General features: G+C 40.7%; 2 protein-coding genes and 1 long non-coding RNA gene across 10 annotated transcripts in view; 1 reads left to right on the plus strand and 2 right to left on the minus strand.

Moving 5' to 3' along the window:
- Positions 1–7200, minus strand: part of LOC147140354 (disks large-associated protein 1-like) — a 208298-nt gene extending 201098 nt beyond the window's left edge. For 7 of the 8 annotated variants that reach the window (XR_015088275.1, XM_086042260.1, XM_086042257.1 and 4 more), the window contains exon 1: positions 7055–7200. The gene's annotated coding sequence lies outside the window, so the exon portion shown is untranslated. The remainder of the gene's footprint in view (positions 1–7054) is intronic. The other variant, XM_086042254.1, reaches the window with a different exon arrangement.
- A 6186-nt stretch (positions 7201–13386) lies between these two features.
- On the minus strand, positions 13387–18284 carry LOC147140359 (uncharacterized). The gene is made up of 3 exons (XM_086043347.1): positions 16834–18284; positions 14381–14508; positions 13387–14291 (listed from the first exon to the last, which is right to left on the minus strand). The coding sequence occupies exons 1-3, from the start codon at positions 16844–16846 to the stop codon at positions 14082–14084; spliced, it is 351 nt and encodes a 116-aa protein (XP_085899473.1). The 5' UTR covers positions 16847–18284; the 3' UTR covers positions 13387–14081.
- LOC147140360 (uncharacterized) lies at positions 18270–19392 on the plus strand. Its single transcript, XR_015088411.1, has 2 exons — positions 18270–18649; positions 18999–19392. It is a non-coding gene; the product is annotated as an uncharacterized LOC147140360 (long non-coding RNA).
- The last annotated feature ends 247 nt before the right edge of the window (positions 19393–19639 follow it).

The raw sequence follows: 19639 nt of genomic DNA on the forward strand, positions 1-19639 counted from the left end.
TTTGAAATTTGGGGGCTTGCGGTAAGGATAAACTGAACAGTTTAAAGACAGAACTGTTTGTATCTTCCAAAAAATGTAGAACTTACAGGGGGAAAAAACAACAACAACAAAAAATCACAATTTGGCTTTTCTTTTGAAATTCTGCATAAAAAATTGTCAATTTTAATTTAAAAAAAATAAATAATAATAATAATATAGTCAACATACTGTCAAAATACAGGTTTTAGTTAAAAAAAATAAAATTACAGTATTTTACTGTATCATAAATTAAAGTAATTTACTCGATATATATTTACAGTATCATACTGTAAATTACAGATGCAGTAACATAGTGTAGAAAATTACAGTACTTAATTAACTGCTGCCAGTAGTTTCCTTGCTTCCGTACTTGCATTCCGTCAGTGCGCCCCCTACCCCGCCACTGCCGAAAAAATAAAAAAATAAAATAAAATGGACGGACTGCCCAGGCCTGGCATTTTGACATCCTATTTTTGCCAACATCATCAACAAGATAATCCATTAATTCAAATTAATGATCTTCAAAGTTGCTCCCATTGCTGTTGGTGTTTAGGTAGCCACTTCACACCACTAAGTGACACTGACTTATTTGCCAGGTTAGTATGAATGAAACAAAACCCCTTATTTCTTTCTTTCTTGCTTTCCTTCCTTAAAAGGAGTACTTTGTGAAAATAAACATTTGAAACTATAACCAAGATGGCTTGTCAAGTCATGTAGTTCAAGTCCAAGTCAAGTCGACTCGCTTTGATGCCAAGTCTGAAGTCAAGTCACGTCATTCCCAGGTTTTTGGCAAGCAAGTCGCAAGTCCTAAAAATGGCAACTCGAGTCTGACCCGAGTCAAGTCATATGACTCGAGTCCCCCATTTTTTGGTCATGACTAGCTGCTAAGGCTACCTGTGCTAATGCTATGTGTGATGTTAGCACTAAATGATAGGCTGCACTGACTCTGCTCACATATTTATCCTTTCCACTTAATTACTTTGGTGATTTTTCAAAAGAATAAACAGGCTTGTTGTGTTTCCCATTTCTGAAGGCACCTCGGCTTGCTCCATGTTTCTGTGGACCGCCACACGACTCACATTGAGTTCTTGTCAAAATAGCCTCATCTTTGGAGTGTAACTCCAAGTCATGGTTTTCAACAATTTCACTGCCATTTAGCATTTAGCTCCACATTCTGTCATTATGTTTACTTTTACAACTTGCAAACGAAAGGGGAGCAGCATCACTGTTTGGCTGTTGTCTTGCACTTGCACATATCACCATTATACGTTGACCACAAATTGGTACAAGTTAGACTACAAGTAGTAATCTGCTGGTATTTCTGATTGTAGAGTTGCTGAGAGATTGCCATACTGTATATTAGAAAAACTGCACATACTGAGCAACTTGAATTAAAACACTTATTTATTGTGCACAGGAAATCTCCACCTGCTATTCGTTGTAATTTCCATCCATCCATTATCTATACCGCTTATCCTCACAAAAGTCGCCTCACAAGTGCTGGAGCCTATCCCATGCATGTTTTTTGGAATGTGGGAGGAAACCGGAGAACCCGGAGAAATCCCACACAGGCACGGGGAGAACATGCAAACTCTACACAGGGAGGCCGCAGCTAGGATCGAACCCAAGAGCTCTGAACTGTGAGGCGGACATGCTAACCAGTCACCCACCATGCCGCGCTTGTCCTAATTTCAACCCAAAAATGAAAATGCTTTTTTTTTTTTAAAGAGTAAGCCCCTGCTGACTTTCATTGCACCCACACACTTGTAAAGTTAAAACTGTGTGCTCATAGCTGGGTTAACATCTTCCTCCTCTTTAATAAATGTTATTACCTCAGCAAAGGAGGTTATATTTTCATTTTTGCTTTGTTTTTCTTTCTGCTGAAATATAACAGACTTGTACAAAACACGGTGGAACAAGGCCTCAGAAAAAGATTTTAGGGCTAAACTATTTTACAAATAATTTTCTTTGAGGTTTGCATTCACCAATTGCCCATCAAATAGCTTTATGGGTTTTTTTGTGCATTCATTATGGAGAGTCATGGTGATTGTTTTTTTATTATTATTAAAATAATTGGTGAAAATAAGTTAAACCAAGTAGGTACCTGTCGCCTCACAATTTTCGACAGCACTTGTTCTCATCAGGGCCTCGGGTGAGTTGGAGCCTATCCCAGCTGACTTTGGCTCAGCGGCAAGGTACCCTGGACTAGTCGCCAGTCAATCACATAGTACATACAGACAAAAAAAATATTCACACTTACACAAAGTCACAAAAAGTCTTCAATGAACCTAGCACATATTTCTGGAATGTGGGAGTAAAGAGAAAAGGGAGAACATGAAACTTCACACAACAAGGCTGCAGCCGAGATTCCAAACTCATACAGTACACGATAACCACGAGTCTGTTGTGCTGCTTCAACCAACAGCTCGCTTCACTGACTTTTCATTTCTTTCCAAATTTACAGAAAATTTACTTATTAATGTGTGGTCAGCCTGCTGACAGATCTGCTAAATATCAAATCAATACATCTGATGTGGACTTGACAAAGGAAGAAAAACAAAGGATGGTAACCAAGTAAGTATAACTCATAGAGAACAAGAAAAAAAACATATACGGTAATTATTTGAAACTCCACTGCACATTAAGCTAACAGTATATGAATAGCAAGCAGTTCTGACAGAACGTGTCATTTTTCAAGTTCGCCACTGTGTTTGCACACGATCTGCTAACAATGCAGCATATCCGAGAGCTGTCACATCTCTCTGTTGGAAGCATCACTTAACTCATCAAAATCATAATCTTTTTGATTATTATCTATTCAGGGTGTGCCAAAAGTCACTATACACTTGCTTTTTTTCAATTTCATTTTAGGAATTATTGAGAAAGATGTGACACTATCAGCATTTGACACTCGAGGCTTTGCAGTTTTTGGAAGCATATCATTCCCTTCCTCATGGCTCACCAATTGACAGGAGAATTGTTTTAAAATTGCTGCCTGACAGGAGCTTTTTTTTCTTTCTTTCTTTTACCATTCCAATGTATTCTATCTACTTATATAAAATTAGCTAACACTGAAACATTACCTTGTGTTGCCAATCTTAGACGGAATGTTGTGGTACGCAAGTTCTACTTTGCAATATCGACATGTTGCACTTTATATTCTTTGACTGTGAAATGATCACAAAATTTGGACATTCTCTCACTTTTACAGACTGTTTCACCTGGCTCACGGCATCTTGTCAGTTTATTTCATCATCTGCAGTAATATTAGTCCGTGTGGAAAAATATTCCCTGCAAAGCTTCGAGGCAGAGTTTTGCATCAACTTTTTTTGTAGTCGAATTACACTGGTTAATAGCAAAGTTTAATTAGAGATGGCTTTATGTGTCGCTTAACATATTTTTGACGCCGATTTCAAAAAGTGTCTTTCATAGCACATCAGGCTTTTGAGATATTTATTTTCTTTTAGATTTGACCTATAAAATCTTGTGCAATATGGATTTTACGATGTGTTGTAATTTAGAACTATGATGTTTCAGAAAAACAATTCCACCTGTTACTGCACCTAACCCTTAATTCATAAATATTACTAAAAACACATATTATTATTATTATTATTATTATTATTATTATTATTATTTGTAGTTGTAGTAGTAGCGGTAGTAGTAGTAGTAGTAGTAGTAGTAGTAGTAGTAGCATGAAAACCCGATGTGCTAAAGATAAAAGAGCCGATTCGGAATCAGCACAAAATGATTCATCTAGAAAAGTTTACCTCTGATTTAAAAAAAAAAAAAAAAGCAAAAAATGTGTTGACTAGTGTTATTGGAGTTATTCGATTAATCGTTTCAGTCCAAAGACACCTCAAAAGATTTGAAACGTTTTGGACCCTTGCTGCAACTATTTTCCTACATGCTCTGCATACAGAGATGCTCTTCAATCAATTTTCTACATCCATCCATTGTCTATACCGCTTATCCTCACAAAGGTCGCGGGGCGTGCTGGAGCCTATCCCAGCTGTCTTCGGGCAGTAGGCGGGGGACACCCCGAATTGGTTGCCAGCCAATCGCAGGGCACACAGAGACAAACATCCGCATTCACAATCACACCTAGGGGCAATTTAGAGCGTCCAATCGGCCTAGCAAGCATGTTTTTGGAATGTGGGAGAAAGCCAGAGTACCCGGAGAAAACCCATGCAGGCACGGGGAGAACATGCAAACTCCACACAGGGAGTGGAACCCACGACCTCTGAACTGTGAGGCGGATGTGCTAACCAGTCGACCACCGTGCCGCCCAATTTTCTATAGTCATATAAAAAATTAACATGGCAACACTTCCCTAGTGGTTGAATAAATATTAACTATTAACCTTCTTGTAAATGAGAGTATATAACAATTATAGTGTTTAAGAAAATCCCATTCATAACACGTTAAAGAACAAAGTGAGTATTGACTAACACCCACATCATTCTTACATATGACACATTCCTTCCAGAACGTCAGCGCCATTGGCGGATCCCTGCCTGCAGTTTCACCTCAGTCCAGCTGTCTGTGCTCTTTTTTTTGGCATCTTTCTGAAAACTGTCTTGCAGTTTCACTCAGATAAATGACCAACCCACCACATCTTAACATGATCCAGCCATAATGATAGCGGGTTACAGCCACAATATTTCAACATCATTCATAACAGTTGATAGTAGCCTATTAAATCGGTTGATTTCCATTCCCTTGAGCATCATTTGTGGAGCTGCATTTAACAACAAAGTGTTCACATTTCCTCATCATAAACGTGCTGTGTGAAATGAATGAAAACTGAACATTTGGTGTCTTTTACAGATCATTAATTGGCTCTCTGCCATCTCGCCAACTTCTTTCTGAACAGAGGGCTAAACATCCACGGGAACAGGCCACATAACGCAGGTGTAACACAGCCTCGAGACAGACGTTTTGCTACAACCATTTTGTAATCGATTTATTCGAGGTGGCTTAGCAGTCACTTCCGATCAAATAAAAAAGAACTGCCTGATGATAGTATTTGGGGCAACAGACATAGAGTAAGTGAACTACATTTCCCAAACAACTGTTACAGCCTGGATACGCCGCACAGCTATCGTAAAACCAGGACAGTCGAAACTGCTTAATGTAAAAAAAATTAACGTGGCTTGATGTCAGAAACCTATGACCAATCGTTGCACACACATGCACATCTCATGCCCACTTCAACCTCCAAAAATATCAAAACAATTGCCACAGTATTTTGGATTTTATGTGCATTAAGTTTTTTCTTCCCCATAGAGGTTCACCATAGAGAAAAAGCTTAATGGCACTTAACGTTAGAAAACTACGACCAATCGCCAGCAAAACTCAAGTGCACATCTCCACCAATTTCCACATCAACCTCAGTAAATATCAAAACAATCGCCCAATATTTTGGCTTTTATAGGCGTAAAGTGTTTTCCTCTTCATAAAAAAAAGGTTAAGGAGGCTTAATGTTAGAAAACTAGGACCAATCGCCACCAAAATTCATGTGCACATCTCTACCTATTCCCACGTCAATGTCTGAAAATTTCACACCAATATTTGAGTTTTTATGGACATTACCATCAGACTTTACTCTCCGTAGGTCTTTTGTTTAATTTTTTTGGTGTGACTCAAGCTTAATGTCGCTTAATGAGAAAAACACTTATGTCCATAAAATCCAAAATATTGCGGCGGCGGATGTTTTGATAATTTCAAAGATTGATGTGGGCAAGGTAGTGACGTTCACATTAATGTTGGTGGCAATTGGTGGTAGTTTTCTAACAATAAGAGAGGTTAAGCTTTTTTACACGCACATTAAGTGTTCTAGACTGTGCCTTAAAATCGGCTGAGCCGAAACACATTCATTTAAAATTAGCATAAAAAGCTTATACATGAAATTAATTTAAAAAGATAAAAGCAAACAATATGTTTACAAGCGGCTTAATTAGTTTTACAATTCAGTTAGTTCAAAAACATTCTTGTCTTTATTTTATTTTGTTTTACAAAAATGTTAGTTCATTTTTACCTGCCGTTATTTTCGTTGGTTTTTGTAAAGTATAATTACCTTGGTGGGGACTTTACACTGTACGAATTGAAAAGGAGTCTTTTCAGAGCTTACACTATGCCCATATTCTTATCATCACCAGTTGGTCCTCCTGATTTAGAAGCATGCACAGATCTCTTGTCCTCTCATCCACCGCCACAGGCGACAATGTGACTCAAGCTCACAACTTCTCACTGAAGCGGAAGAAGATAAGGCGGACAAATCCAAGCCAAGGATGAGTGCACCACATCACACTTGACATCACTGGAGTTTTAAATTTCATTTAAGCTTGGGATAATAATGATCAACCGGCAGTGCAACCTGTTATATGTTGTGATTTTCCTGCAAAATGCAACCTTCAATCAATCAATCAATCAATCAATCACATTTTATTTATATAGCACTTTTCATACATAAAAAGCTGTGCAGTTGCTAACTGTGAAAAACGGCGTAGAGACATGAAACATGACTTAAATGCAGCCTTCACAAATGCATCCTTGCTTATGAAGAGGTGTGAAATGTTGCTTCAAGCAGCTGGGAAACTCTTTCATTCATTACCTTCAAGAGTCACGTATGTTCACTTCCTACAATCGTTTTGTCAAAATCTCCCCCACATACAAAGTATGTTATGAATGTGGGTGCTGGTTAATCCTAATTGACATATTTGAACACATTAAAGATTTATTATCAGACATTCGGCAATGCCGGGGGAAAAACCCACGGCCGCAGCGGTTGGTCTCCATCAGCTCCACAGTGATGCTGAAGATGCTGATGATGCTGAAGCTTTAAGAGCCACGGCAGCAGAGAGCTGATGAAGCCAACAGCCGACGATCTATCATCCATGCAAGCCCTGGTTCAAAAAGTCTCTCCTTACCGGTGCGAGGTGAGTCATTGATCCAACTGTTCACTCCTGAACGTGTCACACGCCACGCCTGACCTATCAATAATTAGACTGAAGGTGTGAAACGATGATCTTACCTCGTTCTAGTTTTCACATCATCGCTAAACACCTAGCATCCAAAGACACGTCCGTTCCTGTACCCGCGGCGAAGTCCACGTAGTCACCGGCGGAATGTGAGGGAGAGACTGTGTGAATGTGTGAACGTCGATGTGTGGGCATCAAGTGGCGAAAGCCTGCTGTCAGTTGCTGAGGTAAATGTTCTAAATGTTCACCGTTCTTACCGGTGTTGGTTCCGGTATTTTCAAAATAAAAGCGTTTGGACACGTCGGTGTCCACCGTCATTTGAGAAAATTCATAGGTTTTACCCCTCTAATTATCATATTATTAAAAGGTTCAAAAAATACATTGATATGAAAAGCATTTTCTGTTGTGTGTAGCTGAAACAATGACTCATTTATTTTGGTGCTGTCTTATTGTCCAAAGGTTTTGGATTGATATTTGGAATGTTATTGCTCACAATATTGATAAAGATTGTCAGCTGTTTTGGAGGATGTACTGCTTGATGGTCTCTATGATTTTAAAAGAAGTAAGGCAAAGACCAATGAAACGTTTATTATCAATCTCATCATTTTTCTGGCTAATTTTACACCCACAAATGTAAATTCATACATAGAAAAACGTTTTCCATTGTTTTCCACAGTTAAGTTAAGCAGTACATCAAATCCATAAAGTTTTTGCTCAACCGAAAGGCTATCAAAACCTTGATTATCTGTAAACATTTTGGTATTATTTTTTTGTAAACTCTTTCCCTTGGCATGTTATTGTTTTATTTTGGCTGTTTTATTGTATTGATGCTGTTGCTGCTGCTGCTGCTTCTGTTGCTGTTGCTGTTGCTGTTGTTGTTGTTGTTGTTGTTGTTGTTGTTGTTGTTGTTGTTGTAGAAGATCGGTGGTTTGTTCATTGTACTGTTGCATTTGGTTCTAAGAACTGCTATTTTTATAGGATGTGCAAATGTTAAAGTAAAGAAAAACTAAAACGTCAGTGTCCTCCAAGTTTCCCTAAGGAAAGTGTGAGATTACACAGCAAATTCCGTAAAGCACATTTTATTCTAAAAAGGCTATAGGCTTGGTCCCAGTGTAAACGGTAACATTTACACTTGGAAGAGAGTAAAATATTCAGAGTAAATTTTACTCAAACTAGTGGAATAGTTGTACTCCAAACAATTAAAATCAACTTTTATTTGATCAATACATAAGTCACTCACCCACATTTGATACTGATGAGAGCCTCTTGTGCACTGAGTGAAGAGATTTTGATCCATTCTGAAGATTGTAATTTAAGACACCTACTGTATAATTTTAGTCTTAGAAAGTGCATATCAATAGAAGGTTCAATGGATTTCCACAAAGCACATACTTTTATCAGGGTCTAGAGCAGAGCTGGGCCATCCAGCCAGGGGCCGGACAGGTCCGACCCTCCGGACGCCCATTTTTGGGGCGGGGGCTGACAAATTTTTAAAAAGGGCTCGACTAACCAAGGCCGACCAAGCCACACACCTCTATTTCCTGTTCCAGCGGCCGCCTTCGCCTCCAGTCTGGTCATTCAGGATGACTGCTGTCGGCCTCTGACTGGTGGGCTCTGTACCCGCTTCCTGGCCCCTTTCCGCCCACGCTGTCTTTCGGGAGGATTTTTTTTTTCTTCTGATTTTCTGACGTCTGCGAGCCATCCCTTGGGGGGCTACTGTCATGTTTTTTTTTGTTTTGCTTTTCGCAGCATTTGACTGTCTTGTCAATGATTTTGTCCACCTTTGTGCATAAATATATATATATATATATATATATATATATATATATATATATATATATATATATATATATGGGACGAGATCTCGTGTGATTAGAACGCCGCAAGATTTCTCGTCCCTGCACAGCACAAGATCTATTTTTATTTTTTTGACGGTGCTTTGGAGTCCGGGTGAATATAGCAAATGTCCTAAAAGAAGCTGTCACCGAATGGGAATTTCCGAGGCCAAATCACAGAGTCGCTGTTGTGACCGACAACGCTCGCAACATGGATGTGGCGATACGTGAGGCTGGCTTTGAGCCACATAATGAACGTAACGCTAGTGCAGCTGGTCCAAAGTTGGCCGCGTATCATGTTTGTTTAGACGTGTCAAGCGTATAGTTTATTTTTTTCACCGATGCTCAACAGCAGCAGCACTTTTGACGTCTAAATAAAGACAGCTCGAGCTGCCCACACACAAACTAATTATGGACGTAATCACGCGCTAGAACAATTCTTTGGACATGATGGTTCGCAATCTAGAGCAGCGGGGTGCCGTATATGCAGCTCTGAGGAGCCCAGAACTACGACGAGTTGCAGAAATCTTGACACAGACGCAGTGACGTTCCTCTTGATGAAGATCGACTGAGAAACAAGTTGTACTCTACTATACAATACAATTTTATTTATTTTATTTCATAACAGCTAGAGCTGTAACAAAGCACTTTAGAAATAAATACAATAAACAAAAAAAACCAAGAAGAGGCAGTGATACATCTATTAATAAATATATCAATAAATATTAACAAATATATAAAATATAAATAAAAATATAAATAAATAAAGCCAATAAATTAACATAAAACACTATATACAATTGAGTTACTGCCCCACAAGCACAGTTGGATTTTGTCAAAGTATTCAGTAAGAGGAAAGATTGCAACAATATTTGAGAGCATGTAACGAAAGTGACTCCTGTTTGCATTTGCACTTTAGAGCTAGATGATTAATTTCTGTTCGAAAACAAACATTTTGAAAACTGAAAAAATTACACGAGGTATTTTTTTATGTTCAAAATTTAGCAAAAATCTCGTCTCGTCTCGTTCTCGCTTGCTCAATCTCGTGAGACATCTCGTCTCGTGGAATTTTTGTCTCGTCCCATCCCTAATATATATATTATATCAACCAATTCGGTAGAATGGCTCATTTATACACACATATATATATATATATATAAATTGCTGTCCCACAATGAAAATCAAATTTTAAAAAACAATGAAGTGTTCAGACCTTGCATATTTAGTAAAAAACATTGTTTAGGCATTAATTGAGATACTATTAAACTATACGTATGAAAAGTCATCTTTTATATGTCCTATTGGGACATATATCTCTAATCTCTAATTCCTAAATTTCATGAAATTTCATGAAAAAAAAATGTAGAAGATTTTTGCCAATTTAAAAAATACTTTACTTTAAAAGAGTATTTTGGTTGCTTTTAAATGTATGGTGAAAGATTTACAATAATTTTGTAGATTTATTTCAAATTAGAAGTTTCTATGTAAAAATACCTCAACTTTTCCTGTCACTACCCAGACGCAAAGAGTATTTGTCTGTAGGCAGGGCTTGGTTTTAGCCACATCCCCAGAAATTTCACCAGTAAAAGACATTACCTTCATGTTCATCACTGGGCGCATGGCGAGTAATTAGTTGGCAGCATAGCATTATAAGTTATGTGCCCTCCAAAGTCTGAAAATCAGCATGTGGTTTTAAGGACCGTCACTACCGAACACCTCATTTCTGCAATAAAATGAGCACTTTTGATTTTATTGCGAAATGTACTGTTTTCTATCTCTGTACACATGCTCAAAACTGTCTGTGGTAGCCACGTTGTGCCTAGCATTGTTGAGTATTGTCAACAACTATCATAAAACGTCACTACCGAAACGGTCACGGCCGAAACGGTCACTACCGAACATAATGGTTTTGGTAGTGACAATATGATGTTTATTTTTGAATAAAGTAAGTTTTAAATAATATAATACATATATACATATGTCATACATAGATCTCTCTGATTTTAACAATATTCTATTTCATATTTTATCTTAATTTGAAGGGGAAAACACCAAAATGCCAAAGAGCCGAGCAGAGATAGAGTACAGGCGAAGGGTTACAATGACCAAGTGAAATCCAAAGAATATTTAATAAAGGAAAGAGAAAAAAATGTTGGTGTGTATATACATATGTATATACACATGGTTACTGCGTATATCTACATTGGTTTTTGATTCTGAATGTTTACTGTTAATGTTATTTATACATTAACGGCTACATTATGCCGCCGTCTCTGTGTGACCTATATCTTTGCTGCTGTAACGATGAAAATTTCCCCACTGTGGGATCAATAAAGGCCTTCTTATTCTTAAAAATAAGAGATGGAAGGAAAAAGGAAAGCTGAAGTCTCCCAATGAATTATCCAGCATAGAGCAAAGGAAAGTCATACGAGCATGGAGGAAAAGACAAGACCACCGGATGTCTCTCAAAAAACAGAGAGAGAGGGAACATACATACAGGGAAATAAATGTACGTTACAAAAATGTTTGTTAATCCAATTAAATTTTCATTTGGAAGGTGAAACGACAGTTTTTCAATGATGAAGAGCCCTGTGATGGACAGGTGACGGGTCCAGCGTCTACCCTGCTTTTGCCCTAAGTCAGCTGCGATCAACTCCAACCCCCTATGACCATGAGTACAGCACAAAGCAGTAAAAAATAGAAAAAATAATGTTTCATTAGAGGTCCGCTGATAGTGTAGTGGTACACACGCCTGAGTTGTGTGCGGGCAGCGTGGGATCAATTCCCGCTCAGTGACAGTGTCTATGTGTGCCCTGCGACTGGCTGGCGACCAGTTCGGGGTGTAGTCTGCCTTCGCCCATTGACGGCTGGGATAGGCTCCAGCAACTCCCCGCAACCCTGTATAGGATAAGCGGTTTGGAAGATGACATGACATGACATGTTTCATTAGTTATAATACAAGGCGGCACGGTGGTTGACTGGTTAGCACGTCCGCCTCACAGTTCAGAGGTCGTGGGTTCAATCCCGGCCCCGGCCTCCCTGTGTGGAGTTTGCATGTTCTCCCCGTGCCAGCGTGGGTTTTCGCCGGGTACTCCGGTTTCCTCCCACATTCCAAAAACATGCATGGTAAGTTGATTGGACTCTCTAAATTGCCCCTAGGTGTGATTGTGAGTGCGGATGTTTGTCTCTGTGTGCTCTGCGATTGGCTGGCAACCAATTGTCCCTTGTCTATTGCCTAAAGACAGCTGGGATAGGCTCCAGCACCCCCCGCGACCCTTGTGAGGATAAGCGGTATCGATAATGGATGGATGGATGGTTATAATACACGTTAAAAGTTAAAATATAGCAAAACTGGTTAAGTGATTACAATGCTACCCTCACACAAAGTATTACTGTAACAGCAGCAACAATATGGTCACTCCTGAAATGTTGCAGTCACTACCGAAAAAACTGTTTTAACAAAAATAAAAAGTATTGAATAATCAACCAACAATTTTTGATAATGATTAGGGTATGTTTGTTTTAATTAATGATAACTTTTGAAGTCAATATGATCAACTTTCTACATTTTACAATGAAAAATAGCATATAAATGTTGATTTATTTCGGAAAAAGTCATATTAAATTCTGTTAAAAATTCATTTTGATTGGTTTTGATGTCAAAACCATATATATTAATTTATAAAAAATAATGTAGAGGGGGGAATGGAAAAAATATGAATCGGTTAGTAGAATTATTTTTATTCTTCTGTAATTGTGTGTTTCGGTAGTGACACATTTTAGGGACAGGCAAGTTACTGGGGAAAAGCTAGAAAATACAATTTGAAAATTGACTGTACTTTTACTAATTTTGTGCCTCCTCGATATGGTGCAACATGAATACAATAAAGGTTTTTATTAAATAAAATACAAATTTCACACATTTTCCAACTCTGAATTTGAACCAATTCAATTCAGTAGAATGTCCCATATATATATATATATATATATATATATATATATATATATATATATATATATATATATATATATATATACACACACACACTCACACACATATATATATTACTGGGCGGCACGGTGGGCGACTGGTTAGCACGTCCGCCTCACAGTTCAGAGGTCGTGGCTTCGATCCCGGCTCCGGCCTCCCTGTGTGGAGTTTGCATGTTCTCCCCGTGCCTGCGTGGGTTTCCTCCGGGTACTCCGGTTTCCCTCCACATTCCAAAAACAAGCATGATAAGTTGATTGGACTCTCTAAATTGCCCCTAGGTGTGATTGTGAGTGCGGATGTTTGTCTCTGTGTGCCCTGCGATTGGCTGGCAACCAATTCAGGGTGTCCCCCGCCTATTGCCCAAAGACAGCTGGGAAAGGCTCCAGCACGCCCGCGACCCTTGTGAGGATAAGCGGTATGGATAATGAATGAATGAATGAATATATATTACTGCTGTCAAGCGATTAACATTTTTTAACTAATTAATCACAAAGTTCCATAATTGATCGTGATTAATCGTATTAATCGCTTGGAACCGATATTTACTTGAGCAAAATCTTGGAATTAATGTGGAAAAAAAACTAAAGTATTTCTTCAAAGACTGTTTGAATACCTTTCTTTGATCCTTCAATACAATTCTTTTCCTGTAAAATACAACAGTTGAACGATACGCACAACTAATATGGTATTTGTAGACTTTGCACAGCCAAATTCAAATTATCTTGGATTTCTCCAATAAGCCATCATGCAACTGTTTAAAGTAAAACTATGTCTTTGCGACAGTGACTCTCTTAAGTTTGGCTGCACAGTGAGCAGAGGTCAGCTGCTACAGGAAGTAAATAAAACTGACTTAACTGAGTTAATTTTTTTTTTAGTGCCGTATGAAATTTAAATTAATCTCACTCTATCTATATATATATCTGTCAGAACAACACCAATGTAAATAATTGTGTGTGTGGGTGTGTTCGTGCGCGGACGCGTGTGCGTGTGTGCGTGCGTGTAGGTGTGTGTGTGTTTGAAAGGGCTGAGGGGCTGTTTGTGGGAGTTGAATCCAATGCTTGTTTTTTCAAAAGAGGAAGTCAAACCAGACATTTTTTTTTCAAGAATATGTTCTATGCAGGCCCCCTAGTTGAAACAAGACATTCTGATTAATATTGTGTTTGTGGAATATGAGTCAAGCAGCAAAATCTAGCCATCTCAGAGGTCGACCATTTTATCACTTCTGTCACCTGAAAATGACATCACCCTGAAGGCTCAACTGGTCCTGGGGAATTGCCCCCAACTGGTCTTGGGGAATCGCTTTGCCGTCCTGTCGAGCGAATCCCCTGCTCCCATCGCTGCGCTCCGGCAGGAGACATCTGCTGCTGTTTCCGACACTGGGGGTGTGGTCCTAAGGGCTCCCTTGGATTCCCCGCCGCCCACGGCGACGATCTCGACCGGGAACCCCAGAGTGGGCACGTCCGCCTGCGGCCCGGCCACCCACTCGCGCGTCAGGCTACTCAAAGACGCAGTGTCGCGGTACATGAGTGGCCGAGACCAACAGCGAGACTCACCACCGCCATCCTCGGCCGCCGCTCGGCCTCAACGGCGCAATCCTGGACGACGGGGTCGGGAATCTCCCTTCGGCTGTAAGTCCCCTGGTGTTCCCTCTTCATCTCACCCACCAACCACCGCTGTTTTCCTGGAGCAAAAGTTATAGACATTATGAACATTCTGCCCGGTTTACTCGACTCTCTTCCACCATCCATAACCCGGCTCATTGTTCACGTGGGGAAGAATGAGACAGCACGCCGACAGTCGGAGTAGACGAAGAGAGATTTTCATACCCTCTTTGCCTTGCTAAAAACCTGCGGACTGTCGGTCTGGGTAAGCGGCATTTTGCTGGCGTTGTCTCGTGGGATCGAGCGCTTCAGCCGCCTTTTAAGCCTGAATACGTGGCTCCTACGCACTTGTGGCCACCTTGACTTTGCTTTTATTGACAATTTTAACCTATTCTGGAATCGTCTGTCTTTTTAACAGCCGTCCATCCGAACTCTATCGGAAGCAGGATTTTAGCTGCTAACAACCACCATGCCATTATCAATTCCACTCCCAGCTGACTCCTGTTTAACAATCACTCAGCGGGTGTTCCCATCTCTTCTTCTGCTCGTAAACATTGCAATGACAATGACAATCACTGGCAGACGCTTCCCTCGTACACAGAAACAACGCGGTTTTAACAATGGCAATTTGGTATATGCTAACACTTCTCATCTGTGCCACCATGAGCGCACGTCCAGTACAAAAATTAACCTGGCTGTGCTGAACGTGCGCTCGATTTTAAACAAAACCTTTATTATAGACGACCTGATCTTAGACAATAATTTACATGGTATTGGCCCAGCTAGTGGCTGCCCTTCACGCAGGGACCGTCATCGCAGGGACTCTTTGGGTCAGGGTGGCCGGGGGCCTCTACACTTTGTGTGGGGTCGACCCGGCTGATCCGGGCCGGGATTCTCTGTGGTGGTGGTACCCCTGTGGCCCTGGGCTGTCATTCCCCTCAGCGTGGATGAGCTCCCCTTGGGTAGCCTTTCCTCATATGGTTTCTCTGTGCCTTGTCATGTCTTTCTAACACAGCTTATCAGGTTGTGTGCTTTGTGTGTGTGTGGGGGGGGGAGAGGGGGGCGTGTGTGTGTGTGTTTGTGTGTGTGTGTGTGTGAGTGCTGATGTACTGGTGGTAATATGTCTTCCGGTTTGACGGGAGGGAGGGCGAGCACGGGTCTTCTTTTTATGTTGTGTTTTGGATGTTTTACAGCGCTTTGAGTTGCATTTTTATGGATGAAAAGTGCTATATAAATAAAATGTGATTGATTGATTGATTGCAATAATGACCAATCATTGCTCAGTTTCAGAAAACAGGTGAGCTGTGATTGGTCGTTACCTGAGCCCTGAGCACGTGTGATGTCATTTTCAGTCGACAGACGTGACAAAATGGCTGCCCCCAGCGATGGCTAAAAACAGGTGGATTAACCATCCCTCAAACGCAGTGTTTATCAGAATGCCTTGTTTCAACTAGTGGGCCTGTATCGTATATATTCTTGAAAAAAATATGTTTGGGTTGACTTTAGTAAAGTATTTGCAAAAGAAGATCAATCCTCTTATTCACGTTAAGGGTATTAAAATTCAAGAAAATAATGGGACAGAAAAATCAAGGGATATTTACAATAAATAAAATGTGCAATTAACTACGAGTTAACTATGAAAATGCAATTAACTAGGATTAAATATTTTAATCGATTGACTGCACTAATGGTAAGTTAATTGGACACTCTAAATTGCCCCTAGGTGTGATTGTGAGTGCGAATGTTTGTTTGTCTCTGTGTGCCCTGCGATTGGCAATTCAGGGTGTCCCCCGCCTACTGCCCAAAGACAGTTGGGATAGGCTCAAGCACGCCCGCGACCCTTGTGATGATAAGGGGTATGGATAATAGATGGTGGATGGACATTTAGCACACATCTCCTCTCAGCATTTGTAGTTGAATCAAATATGACGGGAAGTCGTTTTCTCAAGGTGGCTCCTCAGTGCTTTTTCTTCTTTCTGGTAGACTGCAGCTAAATATATATTTTTTAACTTATGATAGTCCAGAATAGCTCCTCCATTGATGAGTTTCTCTCTCAGGGATCTTCTCATAGTTGGGTGGGCACTAACAGACAGTGGGATGTTGATGGCTTCACAGATCTGACAATAAAGTGAACAACCTTTAGCACTCTTAGACTTTTTTGCCCCAACTCTGTGCCTTGATAAAATGTAATATCACATCATCAGCCTGTAGTGTGAAATAACTATAGCTGGGCAATATATCAAATTATCACATCTATTTGTAAATGTTGTTAGGAGCAAGTGAAAACATATAAAAGTATATTTACAATCATTTTTAGTGTGATTATAATAAAGTAAGGTTTTGTTTTTTCAAAACTGTCCCCACGGGCATGGTACAGCTATGGGGGAAGGGCGGGGTTTACTCACGGGTATGAACCATTGGGGTGGAAGGTGCTCCAGTTGCCCAGTTGACAGTGATGATCTGTGATCGCACTGGCCAACTTTATTTACATCATTCACAAGTTGAGATCTTCCTGCATTTCTTTCTAAACTCTATACTTTACGTGCATCGATCTCCTGCATGGACTCAAGCGGTTCCGTTTCTGCTGCTGTCATGTCAAAAACTGTGTGCGCCACTCCTGCGTTGAATTTAAAGAGAATGAGACGAGCCACCTCCATTGGCCAGAATGTTCACTCCCACACGGGTGGAAACACCCATTTCTAACCGCGCTTGTCTGTGAATATAGCAAATTACAGAAAACTCCACCGATGCATACAGTGAGACTGCACTTTGTGCTAGACTTGCACTGGGCACAAAAATAGGGCCCAGGGCACAATTTTGTGCTGCGCCTCAAGAAATGCATACAACTAAATGGAGCTCATCTGAAATACAGGCTCTATAATAAAAAAGGAAAGTCTTAAGACTCATGTTTTGAAATGGTGGATGGTTAATGGGGAAGGAGAACTCTCTTAAAAACGATGGACTAAGCAAGGACGGAGGTAGGTTTTCGTCCGTCCCTCTAATTGTCCCTAACCGGGTCAAGTCCCGGCTGATGTGTAGTGTTTGTCACGAAAGATGAAGTGGCGAGGTGATTTTAATGACACGTGACAGAGGACATAGCTGGAGACGCAGGGCTGGAAGTGACCGGAGATGCAGGGCTGGACGTGTCTGGAGACGCAGGGCTGGACGTGACTGGAGACGCATGGTTGGACGTGACTGGAGACGCAGGGCCGACGTGACTTGAGACGCAGGGCTGGATGTGACCGGAGACGCAGGGCTGGACGTGACTGGAGACACAGGGCTGGACGTGACTGGAGACGCTGGGCTGGACGTGACTGGAGACGCCGGGCTGGACGTGACTGTAAAAGCGTGGCAGGACGTGACCGGGGTAGTGTGGCAGGACTTGACAGGGGTAGCGGGGCAGGACTTGACAGTAGTGATGTGTCCCGCAACACCGATGCGCCGACGCATGCGTCGAGCTGTCAGAGCAATTCCCGCGTCGGTGCGCGTACCGCTTTAAGACAATCACGCGAACGACACATGAACTGTGTCGACTCGGCAAAAGACCCACCAAACTGTGTTTCTAAGGAAGCGCGGCTGTCAACGCGATGCATTTGCCAGAACATTCCAAACCTTACGGACCTTTGTGGACGTCGTGCATTATGAAGCAGCCCCCGGGGAAAAAAGTTGTCTGCCGTATGGGATCATTTTGATCTAATTTTGGAGTGTAAGGTAATTATTTCAATCTCCTTATTTCACCCCCTTCCTCTCAGATTTCCGACTTGTCTTGTTCCATTCTAACTTAAATTAACTCCAAGGTAACTCTTAAGTTTACTATTGACATTTTTTTTTGCAAGTGAATTGTCGCATTTGTCACCCAGAGCTGTCTTACACAACAAAAGCACCTCCTCAATGCTAGGGCTGTTATGACTGGTTGTTAGGTGACGTACAGTTGCTATGCAGTTGCTATGGTCCTTTTATGCTTTGTCCTTTAAAATGTCATATAGGCCTATAGTCTTACAATTCAAAAGTTTGAGTTACTCAGTGACACGTCACTAGGTCGAACCTTTTTTGAGTGAGGATGCAGTCCTGCTCTTTGTTGCCACTTTGTATTTTGTTGATAAAGACTTTTTACTCTTCAACTTCCGTGTCATGTCTGCGTATATGGGACCAAATCCCAATCCTCAGTAACAGAGGAACTATCGGGCCAAGCATGAGAATGAAGTTCCCGATATACCCAGGGTAAGCTCAGGTATACAGCCATTCTCTTACTTTCTCACAGTTGTTTTGTTGATAATTAATTGGGAATAAGTAATTATTACTGATTTATTCTCCACTTCATGTTTAACATTTAAGCTTCCAGGAAGCAGTTGCTTGATGAGGCAACTTGGCTTCCGCATTTCCTCGAGGTGCACAGAAGCCATAACCAGACTGCGGTCTGAAATTGTGCGTGTCATCGCGCACACAAACGAGGCCCAGCCTGGGCTATCATCACAGCCCTCTGCAACCACATTTGGCATGTTATTCATCATTATTATTTTTTGGGGAAATTGCACTAAAATGTCAATTTGTTTTTTTTGTTTTTTTTAAGATAACCTGTGGCAGCATTTGGACGATGAAGTCAGCAGACGTGAAAGAAGTGCAACTGCAGATGCTATTTCAGAAGTCTAAATATACTTGGCAGTGGGGATGCACTCAAGATCCACTCGTTTATTGGAAGAACCAACAAACCTACCAACCTCTTCATGTTGGCAAAAGAGTTCCTGTGTACACCAAAATTGTCAGTTCTGTATGAGCGTGTGTTCTCCACTGTAGGACAAATCGCGAGCAAATTAATGCAACGGACTTCATAATTTTCAAACGTTGGGAGTTTTTTTTTTTTTAATAATAAAAATTTGTGATGACAAAAATTCCACAAGCATCCCCATTCTCACATTATGATACATGTTCGCATTATTAAAAGATATGGAACAATGCAATATGAATGCAAAGACTAGAATGCTATTGTATACACTCGTCTCGGTCATCAAATAGGTGTCAGTTCAGTCTGTCAAGTGGGTTGCCTGAAGGGATAATTAAAGTCCAGCAAGTGTCAATATGGAGTGACACAGTATCAACACAGTTTAACACAGTGTCATTGTGTCAACACACTTCATGACGCCTCATCGACCCATCACTACCTGACAGGGGTAGCGAAGATCGACATGAGCGGGAAAGCAGGGCTCAGCGTGA

Source organism: Filicampus tigris, chromosome 10 (assembly GCF_054856515.1).
Source record: "Filicampus tigris isolate MCC_2025a chromosome 10, RoL_Ftig_1.0, whole genome shotgun sequence".
Classification (NCBI taxonomy): domain Eukaryota; kingdom Metazoa; phylum Chordata; class Actinopteri; order Syngnathiformes; family Syngnathidae; genus Filicampus; species Filicampus tigris.

Bases quoted from the DNA above. Each gene is read 5' to 3' on its own strand.
- LOC147140359 (XM_086043347.1), bottom strand. The intron at 14,292-14,380 runs GTGAGTCTCGCT...GCCGGGCCGCAG, and splicing joins GGCGGCCGAGGATGGCGGTG to GCGGACGTGCCCACTCTGGG.